The 21,949-nt window shown below is 37.7% G+C and overlaps 1 protein-coding gene across 3 annotated transcripts in view; it reads left to right on the plus strand.

Moving 5' to 3' along the window:
- Nucleotides 1–2,256: 2,256 nt before the first annotated feature.
- fbxo15 (F-box protein 15) overlaps nucleotides 2,257–21,949 on the plus strand; it is a 63,000-nt gene continuing 43,307 nt past the window's right edge. The window contains exons 1-10 of one of the 3 annotated variants that reach the window (XR_015775370.1): nucleotides 2,257–2,360; nucleotides 2,535–2,670; nucleotides 5,076–5,180; nucleotides 6,564–6,797; nucleotides 9,115–9,318; nucleotides 9,423–9,552; nucleotides 9,664–9,746; nucleotides 11,357–11,502; nucleotides 12,344–12,468; nucleotides 12,857–12,971. Coding sequence is in view for 2 of the 3 variants with exons in the window: in XM_088072042.1 (XP_087928168.1) it covers nucleotides 2,558–2,670; nucleotides 5,076–5,180; nucleotides 6,564–6,797; nucleotides 9,115–9,318; nucleotides 9,423–9,552; nucleotides 9,664–9,746; nucleotides 11,357–11,502; nucleotides 12,344–12,468; nucleotides 12,857–13,123 (1,407 nt within the window). In the remaining variant the exon portion in view is untranslated. Of the gene's footprint in view, nucleotides 2,671–5,075; nucleotides 5,181–6,563; nucleotides 6,798–9,114; nucleotides 9,319–9,422; nucleotides 9,553–9,663; nucleotides 9,747–11,356; nucleotides 11,503–12,343; nucleotides 12,469–12,856; nucleotides 14,909–21,949 lie in introns of those variants that run through there. The other 2 variants (XM_088072042.1, XM_042510838.2) reach the window with 2 other exon arrangements.

Consider the following 21,949-nt stretch of genomic DNA (forward strand, 5'->3'; position numbering starts at 1 on the left):
CTCTTGCCTTACATCAGTAAGATGTGACCTCTATCTAAGCATGTGTGAGGAGACAAATAACATCAATCTTGCCTGTTACTCCCTGCTAGTGCTGAGCTAACACCATGATGAGGAGTTATATTGCTAACCCAGAAAAAGGTTACAGCAGGCGGCACGGTGCATGTTTGAGCTCACAGTGACTGGCTTTATTTTGTGTGTCTGTGATGAAATTGTAGACACCTAAATCATTTTTATTTTGACAACAAAAAGAAAGTTTCCTCAAAGTAACCTATCAAATATAGGGTCAAGACTTGAATTCAGGTAAGGTACATTTGGTTATGGTTAAGTCTACCGGCAGTCAGTGTAAGTCAGTGCAATGTGTGTGTGTGTCCGTATACTGTAAACGTCTGACCTCTAAAAAATCTTTAAACATTTGACAATTACTACTCCAGGCTGCCAAAAAAGAGTATATTCATTAATTTATTTATCTAATAGGGACATTCGAGGTAGACTCTGCTACATAGAACAAAGAAAAGTAGCAGGTGTAAGCAGATGTAATGTGTATGTGACTGAATTCAGGATGAAACATCCATAAAAGCTTGAAGATAAAACAGATGAACAGATTGTATGTGTCTTTATATGCATATGTCTATGCGTGCACAGTGGCACACATGACTCATATAGCCTACATTGATGTATGTGGTAGGTAATGAGGTGTATCTGATTTGGTGTGTGTGTGTCTGTGTGTGTGTATATGTGTGTGTGCATGTGTGCGTGCATGTGTGTCTGTGTGTGTGTTAGCAAATATTGTAGCTGAGTTACATTCTGAGTTACTTGTACTTCACGGCAAAAAGCAAGATTGTCTAAATTGAGTTTTTTTTTTTTAATGCAACACTTGTAATTGAATATTTTTGCAATGAAGTTGTACTACTTTTATTTAAGCGTAGGTCCAATTTTCTGCTGTGTCGTATGCATGTGAGGTTTCACCTTTCTAATATGCACCTAAGTGTCTGTTGTTAAATGGACACGCCATTGATCCGTTTTGTTGAAGGAAATACTTAAAAAATGGTAATTTGTAGCCTGTATCATTTACTCACATAGTGTCATGTTGAATTTGTGAATTTGCAATTTGCAATTTGCAAGCCTCCACAGTGAACGAAGAACTAAAAACGGAGAAAATTCTTATGAATTGAAGTCAGTGGGGGTTGTATTTAACAACAGCAAAACTACATCAACACATGAGTTTAAGCTCTCACACACTTCATGCAGTCTAAATCCAATCTCATGTATTCAGTTATATTCTCAGTACTTTCCAAACGTGTTTTTACAGAAATCTTTCACATAAATAATCTCCCTCAATGAAGAAAGGCACACCAGGGTCACTCAGAGAAATGTACTTGCAGATTTCAAATGCATGCGTTTGCTCAGGTGCACTGCTTGTATGCATCTGTTTTAAATAGAAGGATTTTAGTCAAGAAGGATATGTTTGGGAATTAAGCATACCATACATGAGACTTGGATTGTACTGTGCGTGTTGGGTGAGAGTTTGTAAAGTGATGTTTTGATATAGTTTTACAGCTGTTAAACACTGACCCTTTTGACGTCAATTCATCATGAATCATGTCCGTTTTTTGGATTCTTTGTTTACAGAGGAGATGCAAGAGAAAAAAAATCATTGATTCAATGTAATATGGGGCATGTAATTGATGAAGTATTTCTTTAATACCCTGCCTATGTCTTCTGGGGCTCTGGAAGAGTTTTGTCAAGAAAATTACATTCATTAGGCCTATCTGATCAGAGTTATCTCAGCTTGGGCTTTGAGCCCACATACTAAAACAGAGAGCCTGCATTACAATATGGTGGTGAAGAGTTTAAAGCTGTGTTTTTTCCGAAGACAAATTAAGTTGCATCATGGGAAATGTATGATTCAGGGTTCACACATACTAGAAACTGAGATTCAAGATATCTGCTGCTTTGATTTTGAGCAATTTGTTTTTTATTAGTCTCTTGTGAGTCCTTTTGTTTTTTGTTATTCAGGACCTTTCAAACCCCAAAGCTAGGAAGTGGGACCTATTTATTGAACTACAATCGAGCAACCTGTGCCAAATAATATTTGGATTAAATCTGTTGGGTTTTTTTGTTTGTTTGTTTTTTTCAAATCACGGACTGTATGTAGGCTTCTGACAATATTGCAACTAACAATATGCAGTCTATTTCAGATGAAAATTCTATCTGCTTTTATTTTGAAGGCAAATATCTCCACTTCCTACCGGAAAAGTATTTTCTGCACGTGGAAGGAAGTTGACCGGACGTTACCATGGCGACTGGACCAGGCGCGGACAATTAAGAAATGTAACGCTAAAGAGTTCTTCTTTGAAATGGTAAGACCACAGAAAAAGTAGAAAAAGTGCTATTGGTCTAGCTAACTTATTAAGTTTATATGTGACAGTTGTATGCTAATGTTACTCGACGGCCCGTGAGCAAAAACGCTGCGAAACAAACGCAGTTCGACGCCCCAACTTCCTAACAAACACGTTACGTTGTATCTGACTCAGCGGGGTCAAAACCAGGGAAACAAATGGCGGCACCAACAGCAGTCACTTCCAGAGTGCGGACAGTGAGGACAGTGAGGACAGTGAGGACGTCCAGGTCCACAAGAGCTGACAATTCATCTCTGAACTTCCTGGAAAGGTAATCTATCAGAACATGCTCATATTTCCACCTGCGTGACATCCAGCACTTCAGCCAGGCAGCGTTCACAAACTGTGGCGAGTCAAGGCTTTATTGCCCTGTAAGTAAAAGGATTTATAGACCGCGTTCGTTTGCAGCAAAATACAATAAAAGCACAGCAGAAATCGATACAGGTGGAGGACACTTCACATGTTCAAATTAAACAATCTGATTCTGTCGCCATTGAATGTAGGCGGTAAATACAGCAGGTCAGAGAGTAGCAAGTCAGCACACAATAGCCCTCACTAACACTGTTTCTTTTTATGTGAGTGTTATTCCATTAAGGCAGATAAAAATTCATCGAAACATGTTGGTGTTGTTATTGATTTAGCCACAACAATAAATGCTTATAAATGTAATTCGCTTTACACATTTTGGAGTGCCAGGATTTCCTTTTTGTGTATCCTGTTGTTTCACGTTTTCCATGAGCACCTCACACACGTTTTTGAACTACATTTGATTAAACAGAGCAGTCAGACATCTCTCTTTTTCTAGATAAACATTCATATTTAGCAAGATTATTGTCCCAGCATGCAGAGTACACTTTTTTTAAAAATTCCATATAGACCTATAATTATATTTATTTTGTTAGAACCTGTGTCTGAATACCTCAATATGCACTCATCGCTCAATTAAATAAAAAATATTGGTCACAGTTTGCTGGAACATTATGTAAATCAATGCAAACACCTGGCTCACTTGTGCTAAAAATGCAAGACACATTATTGTAAATATGCAGTTTAAAATAGGGCTGTATCCAACAATGAATTCATTATTATTTTGTTCAGTTATCAGGAAAAAGTGAAAATGTCTGTCACAGTTTCAAAGTTCAGATTGCTTGTCCTGTATGCCGAGCACTAAAACCAAGAGATAGTCAGTTTGCTGTGACATTACAATAAAGCAACTCCTCACATTTAAGAACCAGACAGGGTGTCCTTAAAAAGTCCTAAAATATTATATATTTTTATCATCATTAGTCCTTGAAAATCATTGAATAATCTTACATTTGACTTTGTGATATCTTCATTGCGACAAACATCATATCTGATTAAACTTACCCATTTGTCAATTTATTTTTGTCAAAACGAGTTAAGCTCTTCTCAGTGAAAGTCTGTATTTTGGATGTTACAGATCTTTATACTGACTGCTGAATCTGAACCCTCTACCTTTTTACTTCATAGCTTCACTCACTTGTTGATAAAATGTAGATTAATCTAACTAACGCTAATAAATTGTATTGAAAAGGTTTCAAAAAGCATGAACTTACAGTGACTGATACATGTAGACACTCATGCTCATTGCTCTCTCAATGATCACATTTTTTACTGATTTACAGATTTTCAGCTCTATTCAGTATTAATGATGTGGATACTATAAAGCCTATAGAAAGCATAAAATTAAAATCTTTATGAGCAATTCTCTGTACCTGAAATAGATTTAAATCATAGGTGACTTTAGAGAGAATTTTGGACATAAGTTTAGACTTGTTAGACACTGGTTTAAGATGAACACAGTATCACATGTCAATTACTCAACTGGCCACTTTTTCCCTTTTCAAACTTTTAGAGATGTCAAAAACATCTCAAACCAATATCTCTGTATATGCTGATAGCTTAAGATGTCAGTGAGAGGTTAACTAATTGAGTAATTTGAATTTTAAAGCTTTAATACACACCAAATATGTTTTATTCATTTTATGTCTCATTTCTGAAGTTGTTTCATGTGGTTCTTATTTGATATGCAGTGAGATGTCAGTGATTGACCATGCAGGTAATATGAACTTGAATATATTACTTTATCAGGAGATTAAATTGGATGGCGATGGCATCATTAATCAGGACAGGTGCAAAAACACAAATTGGATCAATATTTTGCTATAAAAGATATGGAGAACGGCTTTTTATAACTTTTTTTTTTCCAGTATTTCAAAAATACTCATGCCTTGAAAGTTACAAGATCTTGAGATTTGACTTCAGATGTCAGACACACTTTAATTCATCACTTTCTGCAGCTTGAGAATGGTCACAATTTTATTCTACTGAGTGTCTTTTGAGGATGTAACCACCCTTGTCTGTTGTTATTTTAATTTGGGTATATTTTTGTATTAAAATCTCAGAGGAGTGCTTTACAAAACGGTGAATCCTGAAGTTAATGTTGTGTTTGTCGATGCCAAATCTACTGAATGAGAACTCCAACACAGGTCATTTCATTTTGTTGCCAGAAGTATAAGATTGCCAAGAAGCCTGTTGAGAGCACATTTGTCTCGTAACACAGGTGCCTCTAAAGAACTGCATGCTGAACAACAGGTGTCATGGAAACACTGGTGTTACTTCCTTGTAGTGATCTCTAATTACCTTTTTCCGTAGACTCCCATCTCATGTCCTGATTAAAATTCTGTCCTACCTGGATGCCTCTGCCCTTCATACCATCGGCCACGTCAGTGAGCTCTTCTGTCAGCTTGCCGGTGATAAGTAAGTAACCTGTTGGCCAGGTCTTGGTAATGCAACAAACACAATACATTACATACATAGCATATTTAGGAAACCAGTCCAGCACTCAGTAAAGACAGCCTATGAGTCACAGAATTTCTTAACACTACACTGCAGAAAAAAAAACAACTCTTTTTTATTATATTGTTTAGTCTTATTTTCTATTAACGTGAAAATCTACTAGTGCCATAAAATGCTGCAATTGAGATTCCTTTTTTCAATATGGATAATCTGCTGATCATTTTCTCAATTAATTCTCAATTGATTGTTGAATACTGGTCAAAAATAGTGAAAACTGTATATTCCAGTTTCCCAGAGCCCAAGCTGACAAACACTCCAAAACTCCCAAATATTCATTTTTTTTTATTACTAGGCTGAAAAAGCAGAACATATTCACATCTGAGAAGCTGAAACCAGTGAGTGTTTTTGGCTTTTTTCTTTAAAACGTGACTTCTCAGAATTGTTGTTGTTGGTGGATTTGAATGTCTTTTAATTTCATATTTAACTGTGTTTCACCGTAATGAAAAAGTCCTCAAACAAAATTCTCTACTTGACTAAAAAGATTCATCGGATTGAATTAGTCTTTTTTTGTTTGTTCAAATAAATCAACATCAATTGTTCAATAAATGTAACTGATGGTGCTCAGATTGTATCTAGACATTAAGCATGTTGTAGTGTATTTATTATACACTGTACAGCGACAAGGTAATTTGGCAGTTTAATGTCCTTTTCATAACAGAAAACTAGAGTGGGATTAGGTATAACTGACACCAAACGCCGTGTTGTTTCACTCCATAATGTTGTAAAGATTGCTATCACATATCAGGCGGTACCAAAACTAGCAGTTGTCTAAAACTGGCGTGAGTAATGATGCTTAACAACGGAAACTAATGTTTAAGGATCAAGGATCAGCTCAGTGCCCTGGCAGGTTGTAATTTGGGAAGCTTGCACAAGCAAAATAATTCACCATGATGGAAAATGATGTAATGCAAACTGAAACTAGTGATAAAAGACAGAATGACTGACAGATTAGTAAGAGGACTGATACTTTTTCTCTGAATTGCTGCTTTTATGGGTTGTAAAACAAACAAAATCACACGTTAGCTTCCGTTAAACTTAAAATACGCATTAAGTAAGAAAGTAGTGCTTTGACAGGAAATGAAACTTCATCAGAGTGCTACATTTTTCTCACACAAATAGCAAAACAGTTATACTCAAGAACAAATCAGTGGATTTTTTTTGTTTTATTAGAATGGCAGACCTGTACCAAATTAGCACATTAGACATATTTGATTATCATGTGCTTAATCTCTTTTCAGTCATTTCATTTACAGCACCGCTCACCTTTCTGTGCAATCCATGCAGCACTCTGTGGAAGAAGATATACATGGCAGAGTTTGGCAAGAATAGAAAGCGGAAACCTAAATGTGTAGAAGAGCTGAAGACATCGAAAGTGGAGGTGCAGGATCGAGCTGCGGGCTACTGGAAGAGGCTGCATTTCAAGACTGTAGCCGAATGTGACATGGACAAGTGGAAAAGACATCTCGGACTCATCAGCCGTCACACTGGGCTGCCCGGCCAAACAGAGCGGGTCCTCAGGTAAGAGACGGAGAGAAGCAAAAACTGCTTCTGAAAACCACTTAGATGGAGTACCTGAGGTGTATGATTTGTTTAATGTACCGGACACTTGATATCAATTACCAGACACTTCAGTAGCCCTGCAAGTGTTTGTGAGTAGTGCTTACCATGTATTTTCAAGCATTTGAATCCCTCAGGTTATCATTATTTCTCTGGTAGTCCTTGTCCATTGGCTCCATTGTCAGTTAGTTGCAGTTTGCTTTACTTTATTCAGCTAAAAGGTGTGTTGATCATACTTTGTTTATCATGCTGTAATCTTCCATCTGTTTGTCTAGCTGTTTTTACAATGGGAGGCAGCTCTGTGAGATATCATGGGAACCCCTGCCCTGTTTGTGGTTAGCAAGCAGTAAAACTTTGGAGATCCACCCGAGTCGCTGTCAAGAAAGTTCAAGGGTATAGACTAGAGGACAGTTCAAGCCGCTGGCTATCAAAAACAAAGCGTGGTTTGTTTTTCATATCGCACTTAATGACACTTTCTTATTAAAGGTGAGAGAGGAGGTCTCTGTCTGAGCGAGATGTCTGCTCAGGGGGATGCCAGCACGCAGGGGAAAGCTCCCTCATCGCCTGCGCTGCGGTTTCTGCTGTGTTTTTATAACCTCTGATTAGAGGCTGTGCAGCACTCAATTTTGAGTTCTGTGGCAGTCGCTGTGGTACAGAGGGGAAGTAGAAATAATTGTGTTCCTTGCAGAGGCTGTCTGAATTGTTGAAATAAATTACTTAGCCCCCCCAACTCCTCATCCACAACACACACCCACACATTCATGCACACACACTTTCCCCTTACTCCCGCCTCCCACCAACTCAGACAATTCCCTGTGGGGGTTTTGTCTGTTAGAGACACTGAGGAGCATGCGATTTACCTTGGTAATAATCATTTCACAAGACATCACACACACAGACAATGCAGAGCGAAATCCCCTGGGTCATCCGGGGCCTCCTGGGCTGCTCCAGTTTTTAGCTTTGTTCCTCCACTTAATTGATATTGGATGGTGCCTCAGCGAGACACCGGCTGCATCACAGTAGGGGCAGCCCTGAATCACAGTTTAGACAGAATTGGATCAAGAGATTTATCACAACAGCTGCGGTTTCATTTCATTCGTTGCATATCATTTCATTAGCAAGAGCAGCTTAACTGGAGTCATACTACTCCCTACTGCTGTCAAAAGAACCGTTACAACCATTAAACTCATAGTTAGGCTGATATAAAGAGCATGAGTCAACACTGCCAAATTATTTGCATTGTGTTGTCTTCATATTACTGTTTTACGCTGTCAATACACAGGGAATATTAAAAGTCCAGTGTGTAGGATTTAGGGAGATATATTATTAGAAATGGAGTATGATATAATAGTGTTTTCTTTAGTATATAATCAGCTGAAATAAATGTTTTTCTTACCTTAGAATGTGCCATTTATGTTTACATAGGGAGCAGGTCCACGTTCACGGAGTCTGCCATATTGCACTGCCATATTTCTATTTGTGTTTTCATGTTGGCCACCGTAGTTAGCAGCTGCTCTGCAACAAGTGTCAGGAAAACACGGATTTTTAACGTGAAACTGTTTTTATTCAGTGTTTTTACCGAGCAGCAGTCAATTCTCATAAACTCCTTTGTTAAAAGCTGACCTTAAAAGCACAATAAACGTGTTTACAGCCTGGTACAAAACATGGTTTTGGTGTTTGTAGCTATTTTCAACAATTATGTCAAATTTACGAAGGGTGAATTCTTTAATAACTCACCTATTTACATTTTATTAAGTCCCAAAGTTATGCATAAGCTGTCTACAAGACATCAGTATGGTCTATGATTTAAATCCACCCCTTGCTCTCAAAGACCCAGATGATGATGCTGAACTTGAGGCTCCAAAACGGCAGTCCACAAGTGTCATATTAGCTATGTCCATAATTTATACAGTCTATCATTTTTGCTGGTTTAAATCACCAGGTCTGCTTGTTTTGGAGAGGGAGAGACCTCTTTGGATAATTTGGCTCCTCGTTAAAAGCCTCCTGAACAATAAACACTGAAGGAATCTTTACTGTGATTTCATGCATGGCATTTGGAAGAAGTTTCAGTTAGCTGCAGTCCTCACCTCTATACGCCACTAATTCTTACACACTGTTTCTTTAAGTGAATTACCTCCTACTTCATAAAGTAGAAGAGAGCCTGTCGATTTCAGGTTTAACCAACCACACTGCATATTATTAATTGTACATGCTGTTATTGCCAGATATCTGTCATATCTTTTTTGCTGTAATCCTGCTTTGTGCTATCTTATTGTAGGAATTTGCACGTCACCTGGGAGCTGACGGTCTCTGATAAGTCAGGGCGCGAGGTCACATTCGAGCCGAGCTGGTCCCAGTTCTGCGAGACTTCTGTGACTCTGTGCTGGAGCGGAGGAGGCTGCTTGCCCAACTACCAGCAGATTTCCTCCCTTCAACTGCACGGTGTCAGGAGGATAGCCCTCAACTGCCCCGGCCTGAAGAAGTAAGACAGCCGATGTCCATCTCCACTCTCTGTCTTTATGTCTCTGTTTCCTCTTTTCTCTCAGTGAAACCAACTGTTGTTTTTTTTTGTGGTTGCTCTGTCAGACCTGGCTGGAGGTCACTGATGACCACATTAAACATGCAGGCTCTAACTGAAAGCACGCACATCATTGGCCAGGACAGACTGGTTGAATTGAAGCTGCTGCAGCCTGGCATCATCATCGGTGTCTGGAAGGTAATTACTTCACAGGAAGCCATTTTCAATCATTCATTAGCTTCACGTAGCTTAATTAAGATACTTAAAATGTGAATTTACAAGGATTTTAAGTGTTTACTCTCTTTGCAGGACCAGGGCTCTGTCGCCTTTGTCATGTTCACCCTCCACTTCCACAAGCTACTGGAAAGAAGCACACAGGGATCTTCTGTTAGGTACGCTGTACTTGAACAGGCACCTTTTTATTCACATGCTTACGTGGCGTGCAGTGTATCACCATCAGATGGTTAGGGCCCGGATTCAGTCAGTGCGATTCATTTGATGCCCCTGATGTGACCCATCTATGATGCACAGCAGGGTGAGATCTGAAGCGTCAGCAGCATCACTGGCACCTGTATTTCACCACCAGAGTGGATAATGTGACTGCACCACATTTTTTGTGTAAGAAATGTTCTTCTTGTCTTGTGTCAGGACCAGTAACACCAATTAATTCTAATTCATTGCAGTGAGGGCACAACACAGTGCAGGTGTTAATTGCAAGCAGTTGAATTCACTCATTAGCAGAGCTTAAAACAGAAAGAGGGTAATTACCAAGAGAATTTGCTTCTGTGATGTATAGTTTGAATCATAGGTGGGCTATATATCGATTGTAATTAATTTGTCAAAGCTTTTTCCCAGGGGATGTGTAAAATGAGTTTAAATTGTCATTTAATTTTTTCAAACACATTCCCCCCACCCACCTAGACCGCTCTCTACTGGGCAATTTCATGTGAGGCAAGGCAAGCGTTTTTGTATCTGTAGGGCTCCAGAGTGCAACCATTTAGTTGCTTTTTGACCACAGAGCACCAGTGGAACTTGCATATATAATCAATATATGAACTGGAGAGCTGTTATTTTGTTTCCTGCTCTTAGTAAATGAATCCTCACATTTAATGGCACCACTGTAACAGTTTAATTTTCTACTAACTGCTAACAGATAACTGTTTTTCTGAAGCTTTAAGTTCACAGCAAAAACATCAAAACTTTCGACTCAAGATAAGCTGGGTTCTTAAAAATAAAAGATTAAGTGATTCTGTTTTTTTTTCATTTATTTCATGATAACAATAATTCATTTAACTTTATTCTAACAGTACTTTATTTAACTTTATTGTAACAGTGCTACATTTAGTAGTTTAATATTTTAGTGGTCTCTACAGTAGTTAGGAGGAGATCTCAAAATATCGAGATACACGTTGTGTGTCGGTTGTGTGTGGCCCTTTGCTGTATATCATTCCCCCTCTTTCTCCCACATTTCTCTTTAAAGCTACCCTGTCAGTGAAGGCAAAAGAAATAAATCTTTTTAGAAAAACCAAAGGGGTAGTTTAGTGGTTGTTAACACAGGGTTAAGGGGCAATCAAAGGGCAGAAAAAAGGTAAAAAAGATGTAAATGTTAAATGGTCTACTATTTTTTCCAGTTCCAAAAAAACAAATCTAGTTATGTGATATTTAATATTGGTGTTGCTATATATAGTTTAATTATAGTTATAGTATAGTTTTGAAGGTGCTTCACTGATAATCTGAGAAGAGAGAAAAGTATCAACAGAACTATACAGCACTCTTGATACTGCTGAACCTATTGTCTGTTGGACTTCAGCAGAGTGTGGAGATAGCCCCCTCTCCTGGTTTCAGGAGAGAACACAATATTAAAGCACATCATGATTACAGTCTGCAAAAGTAATAAACCTCTGAAATGCCCTTTTAATTAAATACTTTTTTCTTAATGCTCTCTTCTCTCAGTGCAGTTTTAATTTCATTTACCTTATTACTTCTTTTCTTCTTCCGCCAGCCCCTACGTGGAGCCAATGGACAAACCCCCTTTTGATGACATCGACCCTGAATACGGTCTCCATGGTTACCAACTACACATAGTTCTCCACAACACTGTATGCGAGATCATGTCCGGAAGCTTCTCCCAGCTCTTCTGCCGGAGAAGTAATTTATTTATAGTCATATTCACAAAGTCACACTGCTACTGCACTGTAGGGGTCATTTAAAAACTCTCTTTTTAATTAGAGTAGGTGTGATTTACATGTGCGGTGACTTAAATATAGGGCCAGGTTAATAAAAAATGGTGACCTACGCACCAGGTTGATATTAACTTATTTATATACACACATTTTAAATCTTAAAAGTTTTATATTTCAATTTCCAATTCTTATTTTTATATTTTTTTAAGTATTAGTATTTATTGCATACTTGAATTTTTAGAACAATTTCAAAAATTTTTTCAAAATTTTTAAATAAGCTTAACTAACTATATACACTGCTTGTATTTAAAGATAATTATATTGCCTGTAGATTGAAATAAAGCTAACATTACATGTTGCATATTAGTAGTCAGCTATTAAATGAATTGCCAACTTACTTGATAATCCATTTGTCAGGTTGAGTAATTTTTTAAGAAAAAAAAGGTCACATTTCTTTGACTCTAGCTTCTTAAACATGATTAATTTGTAGTTTCTTTACTCCCTTGGTGACAGTAAATTTAAAAACTTTGGACTGAGGACAAAACAAGACATTTCAGGGCATTATATTTAGGGAACACTGATTGACATTTTTCACCTTTCTTTATCTATCTTATAGACCAAACAAGTAGTAAAAAAAAAAAAAAAAGATTAATCATTAGTTGCAGCCCTAATAAGCAAGATTTTTTAAATGACTAAACTTTTTTTATTTTGATGCTTCTAGTCATAACTAATCAAGTGATTTGACATTGAAATGCTAATTTATTAAACTATAAAGACTCATTTGTCATGTGTTGTTGTCTGATCAGCGCAAATCTGTGATGGCCTAATCCAGCTGACCGCCATCAGCGGGACAAACCTGTCGCAGCACACACCTTTGTCTGGCAACATCACCCTTTCCTGGAGGTGTGAGGCCCTGCAGGGTGCAGTCGAGGTACAGCGTGTTCTGGAAGCCACTTGCACACCTTTATCACTATGTGTTGTAACAAGATAGAAATGCAAGGCCAAAACATCTTAAGTATGTTGCTGTCAAATGGTGAAAAGTGCTACAGAAACCACATGCTAGTTTTATTATAATATTTACAGACTGAAAAGATCATTTTTGAGTCATTCCTCTTGTATCTCCCAGTGAAGAATACAGTTTTTGACCCTCATTTTATCATAAATGTGGACAGTTTTGACTTTAAGCATAAAAGATGTGTTCCTGGATAAAGATTGTCAAGAAGTATCATTACTCAATGGAATCCTGCTGAAATCACAACAGTGATAGTCCACACAGAAAAGAGGAGCTGACATTTGTTTATTTTTCTCCTTTCTGATAGAATTGCTGCATCATGAGTCTTACTCTGCTGGACGAATTTAAGAAACCCTTCTGGTGTGTCGGCTCTCCCGTTTCCTTGGAGCTGGAGAAGACATCCGTCTTCTATGACTATGATGGTGAGCACTTTCAGATCCACTATCAGGACTCAGATGGTCAGGTGAAGATGAAATTGGTATGGATGAAGGAACAGAAGCAGTTTGTCGTTATCGGTTTAGTTGTCTGTGTGACTGTTTCCAAAGTCAACGAGCATTTCAGTAGAGATTACTGAACCTGCGGGTTTTCACGTTTTGAGGTTTTTAATTATTAAAGTTAGATACTTAGATTCTGTTTTTGAATATTTCGATCAAACCTATTATATCTATGTGTGAAAGGATGACATGATATAATATCAGAACAGCTTATTTATAGGGGTAATTGAGTGTGCCATTAGAATTATTGACACCTTATGTGGTAAATAATAACTTTAAACATAGTTAATACTTTTAAAACAGCAATTTAGTGATTATTTTGAATCAGCAGAAAATGTTGCAGTTCCAAAAGCAATTTTATCAGCGGTGATACATTTTCATAATATTGTCTTTAAATTCTGAATAAATTAACATATATTTAGACAGATTTATGAAATAATTTATTAACTGCTTTGAAGTTTTACTTGCCGGTAACTTTTGGTTTCAATTTACAAATGAGTCCTTTTATACTTAGTATAATAATATAACCACAGTAATACCATCGTTTATTTGTCTCTTTCGTTTTATAGTTTTATACATAAATTATTTTCTAATTAATGCTTTTCTTACATCGTGAAAAGAGAAGAATGGAATGGAAATTTTAATTGGAACATATTATTACCACTTTATATTGTAATTTGTTAGTTCTTTCTGAGGTGCCTAAACTATAACCTTTCCGCATAAAATATAAACTCTGTTGAGCTGTTTACCTATATTATCCTAAGTGTTTCCAACAATGTCCAGAAGAAGTCTTCAGTTTTAATCAAGGACATGGGTCATGTCGTTCAGTCACCGTCACCTGTCAGTGTCATCATATACCCCAGGGTTGTCTGCAAGAAGCTGTATTAAATTGATTTTTAATTCTGTTTTAAGCCACATTTTATGACAAACTTTTAAGATCTTGGTTGCCTTTAACTATATTTGAACTGGATGAAGTATTTTAAGGTACCAGATGTCTGAATCTTAAGTTAAAAGAGAAACAAGCTGAGCAAGCGTTAGTGGCAACTGGGCTCCAGCCCCTGCCAAGGGGAAACTCTGATTTTTCACATAAAACTGATTTATTCAGTGTTTTTATGGGGTTTCATCACTTGGTATATTTGTTTTAGAGAAGAGGAGACCTCTGCACATAATTCAGTTCCCAGGAAAAACCTCATAAACATCTGGAGTTTATGGTATCTAATCTATTCTCTACTCTATATTTTAATATAAATCTAGGCCTAGAGGTGATTCAGGTCGTTGCTGTCATGTTGCTCTGCTGTATACAGTATTCCACTACTCCACTATGACATTTAGTGACTCTAAGTCATTTTCACACACACTGTAAGAAGATGTTTTACTAGTGGACAAAATCTGACAGTCCATACAATAAGTCACTTTGTCCCAGAAACTTTGTGCGCATGTTGGATGAAAGACAACTTAATGAGTAGGTAGTTGCATGGATTCTTTCTTAACTTTCGGCCAAGAGACTCCATAGTATCTTTGTATTCCTCCCTCATAGCTGCTTTCATCACATCTCTTCTAACTCAAAGTATCCAATACTGAAATATTAATTATTAATCATTCTTATTAAAGTTTTGTCTTTTATGTTCTTGGTGCCATATTCCTTTGTTGTAGATAGTTTTGCTTTTGCCATGACTAGTGTGTCCACAACCTTAAGCATTTTAAGCCTTTCATTAAAACTTTTTACTCTAAAGTATTGTAAATGTTTTATAAATTTACAAAATTAGCGCATGCTTTACATATATAAATAGATTGAAAGCGTTGCTGCTTTTGTATGATTCACGCAAATCAAGTTTTGTTTCCTCTTATCGTGGCATTTCTACCTGAACACCCACATTACCTCAATTGCATTGTCAGCTGTGATGCAATCACTTTAAGATGAAAATTGAGTTTAATGTCCACACCCTGGGCAAGTCTGGCAACAGCGATAGAATTAGTGTGGGAGCAATTGTTGGAAACAGTTGCTGTGTACTGCCAATGGGCCAGCACTGCTGATGGCAATAAAATATCTCTGGGTAATAGGATTTTCAGAGGCTTCCCTTCCCTTTTCTCTGTGAGGGTCATCATCACCTTGAAAAGATGCTTATTTTTCCAAACACATCACCAACTGCTTTGGCTCTAGATCCAAAATAGTTTGGGGAAATGAGCCAGAGGGAAAAAAGAGGGGCAATCGTATGTGTGATGAATTGTTTTTTGTTTTTTTTGTCACAAGCTTCACAATTGAATTGAGACAAAGAAATGATGGAGAGAGAGACACTGTCTGAATCATAAGGACTCAACGTGTTGTCATATTTGTAACATTTTATGGGCCTTATGCTCTCCAACTCCATCCATGTCAGGGCTGCTTAATGGCCAAATGGCTGTAATAGCTATATGGATGAAAGTCATATAGCAGTACATTGGATTGCTGACTTGGACCCTTAATACACTAACAAATTACATGAAAGTGGCCATTACAGCACTGAATGATGTGTACCATGTATGACTTCCAGGTTGCACGTATGTTACAACACATTTTTCATCAAAGTGACCTTCATACTACTGTTTGCTGTCACATTGGCTGTTGCAAACTGCCAATCCTTCATTCTTCATTTTATTAGAAAAACCAGGAGCCAAGGGTATTGTGGGCCAGTTAATCGACTTGCAAGAGCAAAAAGCCACTTATCCCAACGTTTTGAGCCTGAGTAATGGCTAAACAAAGACTATGGATTTGGGGGCAAGGACCATGGAGCCTTGACTCAAAGAACTGTATATTCTGTCTCTGCTGTTGCAGAAAGTAATAACTCAATGCTCCTAGAGTGATTTTTCTATGAGGATATATAATTAGAAATACAAAAGTCAATTTATACGAGCATGCAAATGTACACTGATTTGAATACAGTTTAATATAGACAGTTCTCCAGTAGATGGCTCTCTTTAGTAAACAATGGGAGAATCCTCAGCACAGTGGTTTATATTTTCCCCATTCTTTCAGTCTGTCCAAATATTATTGTCAAAAACACATAAATGACTTATAGCAATGTTTTTGTTATCAGCATAGTATTAGTGTCTGTGAATCATTTCTGCACTGTGCAGGAAATGTGTTTTTCTTCCTCATGTTGCATTTTTTCTGTCTTTCTCTGCTCTTTTGTGAAGTAATTACAAGCCTGTATGTTAATCAAAACTTAAAAGACTTTTAAACAAAATAATGATTAGCCAGCCAAACCACTGAATGGGTAAATTTAGTGACATAAAGCTTCATTAAACTCATCTTTCTTAGTTTCCTCACAGGCTAATCTTGGAAGAAAATTGCTTCCATTTTTAGCCTTTAATTCTCTCCCTCGTGAGTGACCAGCTGGGTCCGCAAACTATTCAGCCGCAGAAACCAATGACACAGTCCTTATTTAGTCCTCTCATTGGAGGAAAACAGCCAACTAATGAATTTCACCACAAGGGTGCTTGATTATGTGTTTGTGTCTGCGGACACACAATTAAAATGCAGGCTTTTTTTTTTTTTAAATTTACAACCACCCTCTTAAACGATTGTCTTAAAAATATTAGAGTTCAATTTATATTCCCCAAAAGACTGTGAGATAATCATATAAGTGTAAAGCTTTCACAATTCCTAACCCATAACACTCCATATTTATCACTCCGCTGGGTGAGAACTGCAGGCCAGAGAAGTTAATTATGCTTGTAATGATCTGAAAAACATTAACCACAACAGCCTAAAACACCTATGCCAAAAAAAGCACATTTAAAAAAAGCTTAATCTAGGGAAATGTGTTCTGTTGATGCCACAAAATAACAGATGGTGAGGCTTAACATTGCTGGAAGTGAACCCTGTTACAGCACCAATGACCAGCAGTAACCTTCCTCTCTCTTACTCACCATCTTTACTTCTGCCACTCTTTTGATCCCCGTAGGAAAGTGGAACTGGATATTGGGGAAAGCTTCGAGAGGTGACAGTATTATAATAGGTTTATGATGCCCAGTAAGATCCCGGTTTATTCTCTCCTTTAAATGGTGCATCACGGCCAGACGGGCGTGGAGAAATCCATTTATATCAAAGCTGCAGCTCGTCCTGTGGCTCCAAGAGCTCAATGAGCAATATGACTGGGGTGCCATTCCTGCTGCACGGTCCAGTGTTGCCTCGGTCTGCAAAAATATACAGTAGAAGAGCGATGATCACCTGCAGTTTTCTTTCTAGTGGAAGTGTTACCTAAATACTAAGTACACTTAAACTTGTGCTTTATTTGTGTATTTTAAATTTTCCACTTCATTACATTTCATGGCAGGTTTTACTTTAACAGCTGTAGTTAAAAATTCAGATTTAACATACCAAATCTACCATCAGCTGCTAGAATATGATTTCATTTTATAGCTGAAACTACCCCAAAATATATTAAATAGCTCCACCTTGACCAACATCAGCATTAAAATGCCACTGACACGGTAATGCATCGATAATATAAATCCAGTAATCTCATAAATAAGAGGAAACTCCCGCAGAACTATTCTGGATTATAAGTATCTTTAAAAGGGCAGTTCACCCCGAAATCAAAAATACATATTTTTTCTCTTACCTGTAGTGCTATTACTCAATCTAGATTGTTTTGTTGTGAGTTGCCAAATGTTGTAAATATTGTCTATAGTGATATATGCCTTCTCAACTATAATGGAACTAGATGGCACTCGGTTTGTGCTGCTCAAAGCCCCAGAAAAATACATCCGAAAAAAACCCAACAGAGATGTCTTCAGAAATCATGACCCAGTTACTTCAGATAATCCACAGACACCCACCAACTGTATCACTGCGCAGAACGAAGCATGCACAACTCATGGACGAGTGGCTCCTGCTTGTGAAGGTAAGGAATGTAATATTAATGGCGTCCTTTTTGGTTGAGCTGTAACATTAGTGAGCTCAGCGATGCTAGGTGAGCAGTAGATCCACGCTTACTCCTGTGCGGTGATTCCTTTTGGCGGGGTAGTTCAGTAGAAATAAAAAAGTTCCTACATGAAACTGCTCACAACAAGGTCTGTTGATTGTCTTTAGTACCCGGGTCATGAGTTTTTCAAATGTATTTTTTTTGCACTTTGAGCACCAAATGCCGAGTGTCATCTAGTTCCTTTATATTGGATAGAAGGAAGACTTCTCTAAGGCTGATAACTCAAACACTCAGCAGCTCACAACAAAACAATCTAGATTAAGAAATAGTACAGCAGGTAAGGAAAAATATGTATTTTTGATTTTGGGGCAAACTGTCCCTGTAATTTACTGTATCTACATTCTGCAGATAATATATTATACTTGATAATAAGTGCCACTCCAGTAAAAAAAAGTGTACGTTGTGTATTTTCACACAATATTTTCTCACTGTGGTGTTGCTACTTAATCTCAGAAAAATTACCTGGCATGTTAAAGAAAACAAGAGCTAAATTGCTGAAAGTAAAAGTGAATTGACCCCCTGGTTGTCCACATAACCACTTACAGTACATTTATTTTAAAACCACTGGATTGCAGTCCCTGGCATTCAGTCAGAACAATGTCTGCTCCCACAGGTCTCCATGTCCTTTACTCCTCTTTACATTATCTTTCATTTCGGATAACTGGATGGTGAACGTTCTTTGTGTCATAAAATAAATGACTCGCCGCTATTGCTCCCTCACTTCCTCACACAAGTTACTCAGTGTGTGTGCCAGAGAATGAGAGGGGTGGCATGAGTCAGCACATTATGCAGTATACTGTAGAAGCACTTTCCACATTTTCACACGGATCACTAGTTTGTATTACCCTCACAGTAACATCCTGTGGCTGTCTGGTCTCAGAGCAGATGTTTGGTAGGCAGGTAAAGTCCAAACTGCTCTCTGATCCTGCTGCAGTTGAATGTGGGTTCATAAAAGGTTGCCTGGTTATCTAAGCACTAAACTCTATTTTCTGGGCCAAACTTGAAAGGAAATATTCAACATTTTGAGATGTCTGCTTATTCTCTTTCTTTCTGAGACTTTGATGAGAAGATTGATACCACTCTCAAGGTCGAGACTGGCGTCAACCTTCTCATCTCAAGTTCAAGTTCTTTGTTCTTGTAATATGCACAACTACTACAGAGAAGCAGTCATTGGCAGTGAAAATATTAGGCCTCAAGCACTTTCAAACAACGCTCACTACGCAAGTTAAAGCAAACTCTGAAATAAGGACATAAAATAGTGCTAAAATGTAAACACGATATGAAGTAATATAATTTCTGTAGATACTATCACAAATACATACATGGAACGTAAACAGGAATTATAGTATATGCATAATGAAAAGTAATAAACATATATACACAGATGTGTAAACAGTTTGAGAAACAGTAAGTTGTGAAAAAAAAACCTTTAATTGATGTTAAATATTTCCTCAAAAGTCAAACTATTTATATTTCTCTGCCTGGTACATGTCTGTCACTGTGCACATAAGGGCTGCAGAATTAGTCAAAATATTAAATAAATTGAAGACTTTAATATAGACCCCAGCAAAAGTCACATGATCATAATTTCTTATTTATTTATTGAGTGAAACTAAAATGCTAAAATTACCATTCCCACTAAAATCACATCTCATATTGCAATGCCCCCCCCCATATCCTGCAGCCCTCGTAAACATTACATATCCATGACTAAACTGTGACACTAAGCAAACTACACATATTTTCTTTCTAACTTAAGAAAATGTCCAGCACATTTTGTGTGATGCAAAAATCTGACGGGCTTCACTGAAAACATCGCAGGCTCTGCTTGTACAGAATTCCTGGAACAATTGGTTTTAGTGCAAAGGTCTTTGCCTGAGGCTAACTCTATTGATCTGAAGCGTTATTAACCACTATTAAGAGGGATGGATAGAGAGAGAGAGTGTGGGAGATAAAGACAGGCAGAATTTTGTGACATACAAAGAAAGCCTTCCTCATTATGTGCAAACTGGCACACTGATGGTTTTATGGCTACAAAAACCTGCAGTTGTGTGTTTTGATGACAGATATATTGCTGTGGTTCTTAATCTATGCATGTCTCTGAAGTGCCAGCAATATTTTTGGTCAATTATACCAAACCAGACACTGTTTATTCCCCCTGTAAACTCTCTCTACAAGGCTATGAATTATTGAAAACCCAGCAGTTAGTTATATGTATGTCATAGTGGTGTGTTGTTTAGGCTTTTGACACTGGGAGACTTCCAGAGCACCATTAGTCATTGCTTGTGTCTGACTTGTTACTGTGAAGTGCCACATTGAGTTCTTCATTGCTGGCTTACAGCTCTGACTGAAATGAAAAATTAAAAAGAGACCGTTAGGGGTCATTAGAGGTCACTGCTGAAAAGCTGTGCAGATGTAGTGTTGCTCGGGAAACCAGAAATGCAATCAGGCACTGGGTTGTCAGATTTGAAAACCACATTAAAACATACACATAAACACACACACATCATATGTCTGTTGTAGGTATAGTTGCATACCAAAATCCAGCCTTACCCCTGGGGACAATATAGTTGCTGCTATTACCTTCAACCATTACACTCATATTCAACAGAGGCAGTTTTCTGATAGAATATGATTGCCTTTTAATCACATCTCTGTTTTGGGGCCACCTGTGTGTGACACCTATTAAAGATGATGGCAGTCAGTGTGGCTGGGATAACATTTCCACATACTTGCACCTGTCGCAAAAGCAAATTAAGACGGATATGTGGGCAGTCTGCCACACTGATACTTGGGCCTTTCCTCGGCAACCTGCCAAATCATCTGAATGTCGCTGAGTCATAACATTTTGATTCAGTTTAACTACTGTACTACGTAGTCTGCAGGCTGTCTATATACAGTATGAAATTTCCATTGTCTCTCATGGCACTGTTATGTTCCCTATTTCCTTTATTTGTGTTTTATGTTGCTGCCTGGATGTGGCTTCATGAAGAATATTAAATTGATGAGGTCCTCCTCTTGTTACTATGGCAATGACCCTTGGCTGAGTAATTCCGACCTCACTGGCCATTGGCTGTTACACAAAAACGCTGACCTTTTGGAGGGAGAAATTTGAAGCACATCTGCTGTTGTCATACCAAAAAAAAAAAAAAGGAATTAAAGTGCTGTACATAATGCTCACCAGTTGAAGAGGAAGATGCTTAGTTGATTTTTTGCCGTGTTACCGTCAGTTGGTCAGTCCACCACTTTGGTCGAGACTGAAATATCTCAACAGCAATTGGATGAATTGTCATTTAATGTTGACATGTGGTCTTTATAGGGTAGGTCTTGCTGATGTTTGTCTTCTAGTGCCACTATAAGTTTTTTGGTTTTTTTTGGCAACATATCTCAATTAATAGATGGATTTCCATTAAATGTGTTGCAGGTGTCCTTGGTGCACAGAGGTTAAATTTTCATGACTTGAGTGGTAATCTGCGGTTAGATTGACTACAATTTTGTACAGACATTCACTTTTCCCAGATGACAAAGCCACCACAGAATGAAAACTGAAGCTCATTTTTTCATCATGATGTCATCTTCAGGAAAAAGATTTAATTTGTCCAAAGATTCGATTTTTGATCAAATAGCCTACCTGCAAGACCAATGGTATTAATTGTTTTTATTGACATGTTAAAGTGTTTTCCCACAGAATCTGAATCTATTTGTGGAGGTAGCTGATAGGGGTAGAGGGTGGATGGTGTAGGCAAACTTACATTTTCTCTTTTCTTTTCCTTTCTTTCTTTCTTTTTTTAGATCTTGTTAGTGTCCTTCTTCGGGTGAAACTCACCATGAGGTATTTGGCAGGGTGGATAATCAATCAGTTGATCTGATTGATGGATGAGAGGAGAAGCAGAGTGCAGAGTGAGTGAATGCAAACTTTTAGACCAGCACGATGAATGG

The sequence above is a fragment of the Plectropomus leopardus genome, chromosome 21 (assembly GCF_026936395.1).
Source record: "Plectropomus leopardus strain MGB_pleo_1.0 chromosome 21, ASM2693639v1, whole genome shotgun sequence".
NCBI classification, from domain to species: Eukaryota; Metazoa; Chordata; class Actinopteri; order Perciformes; family Serranidae; genus Plectropomus; species Plectropomus leopardus.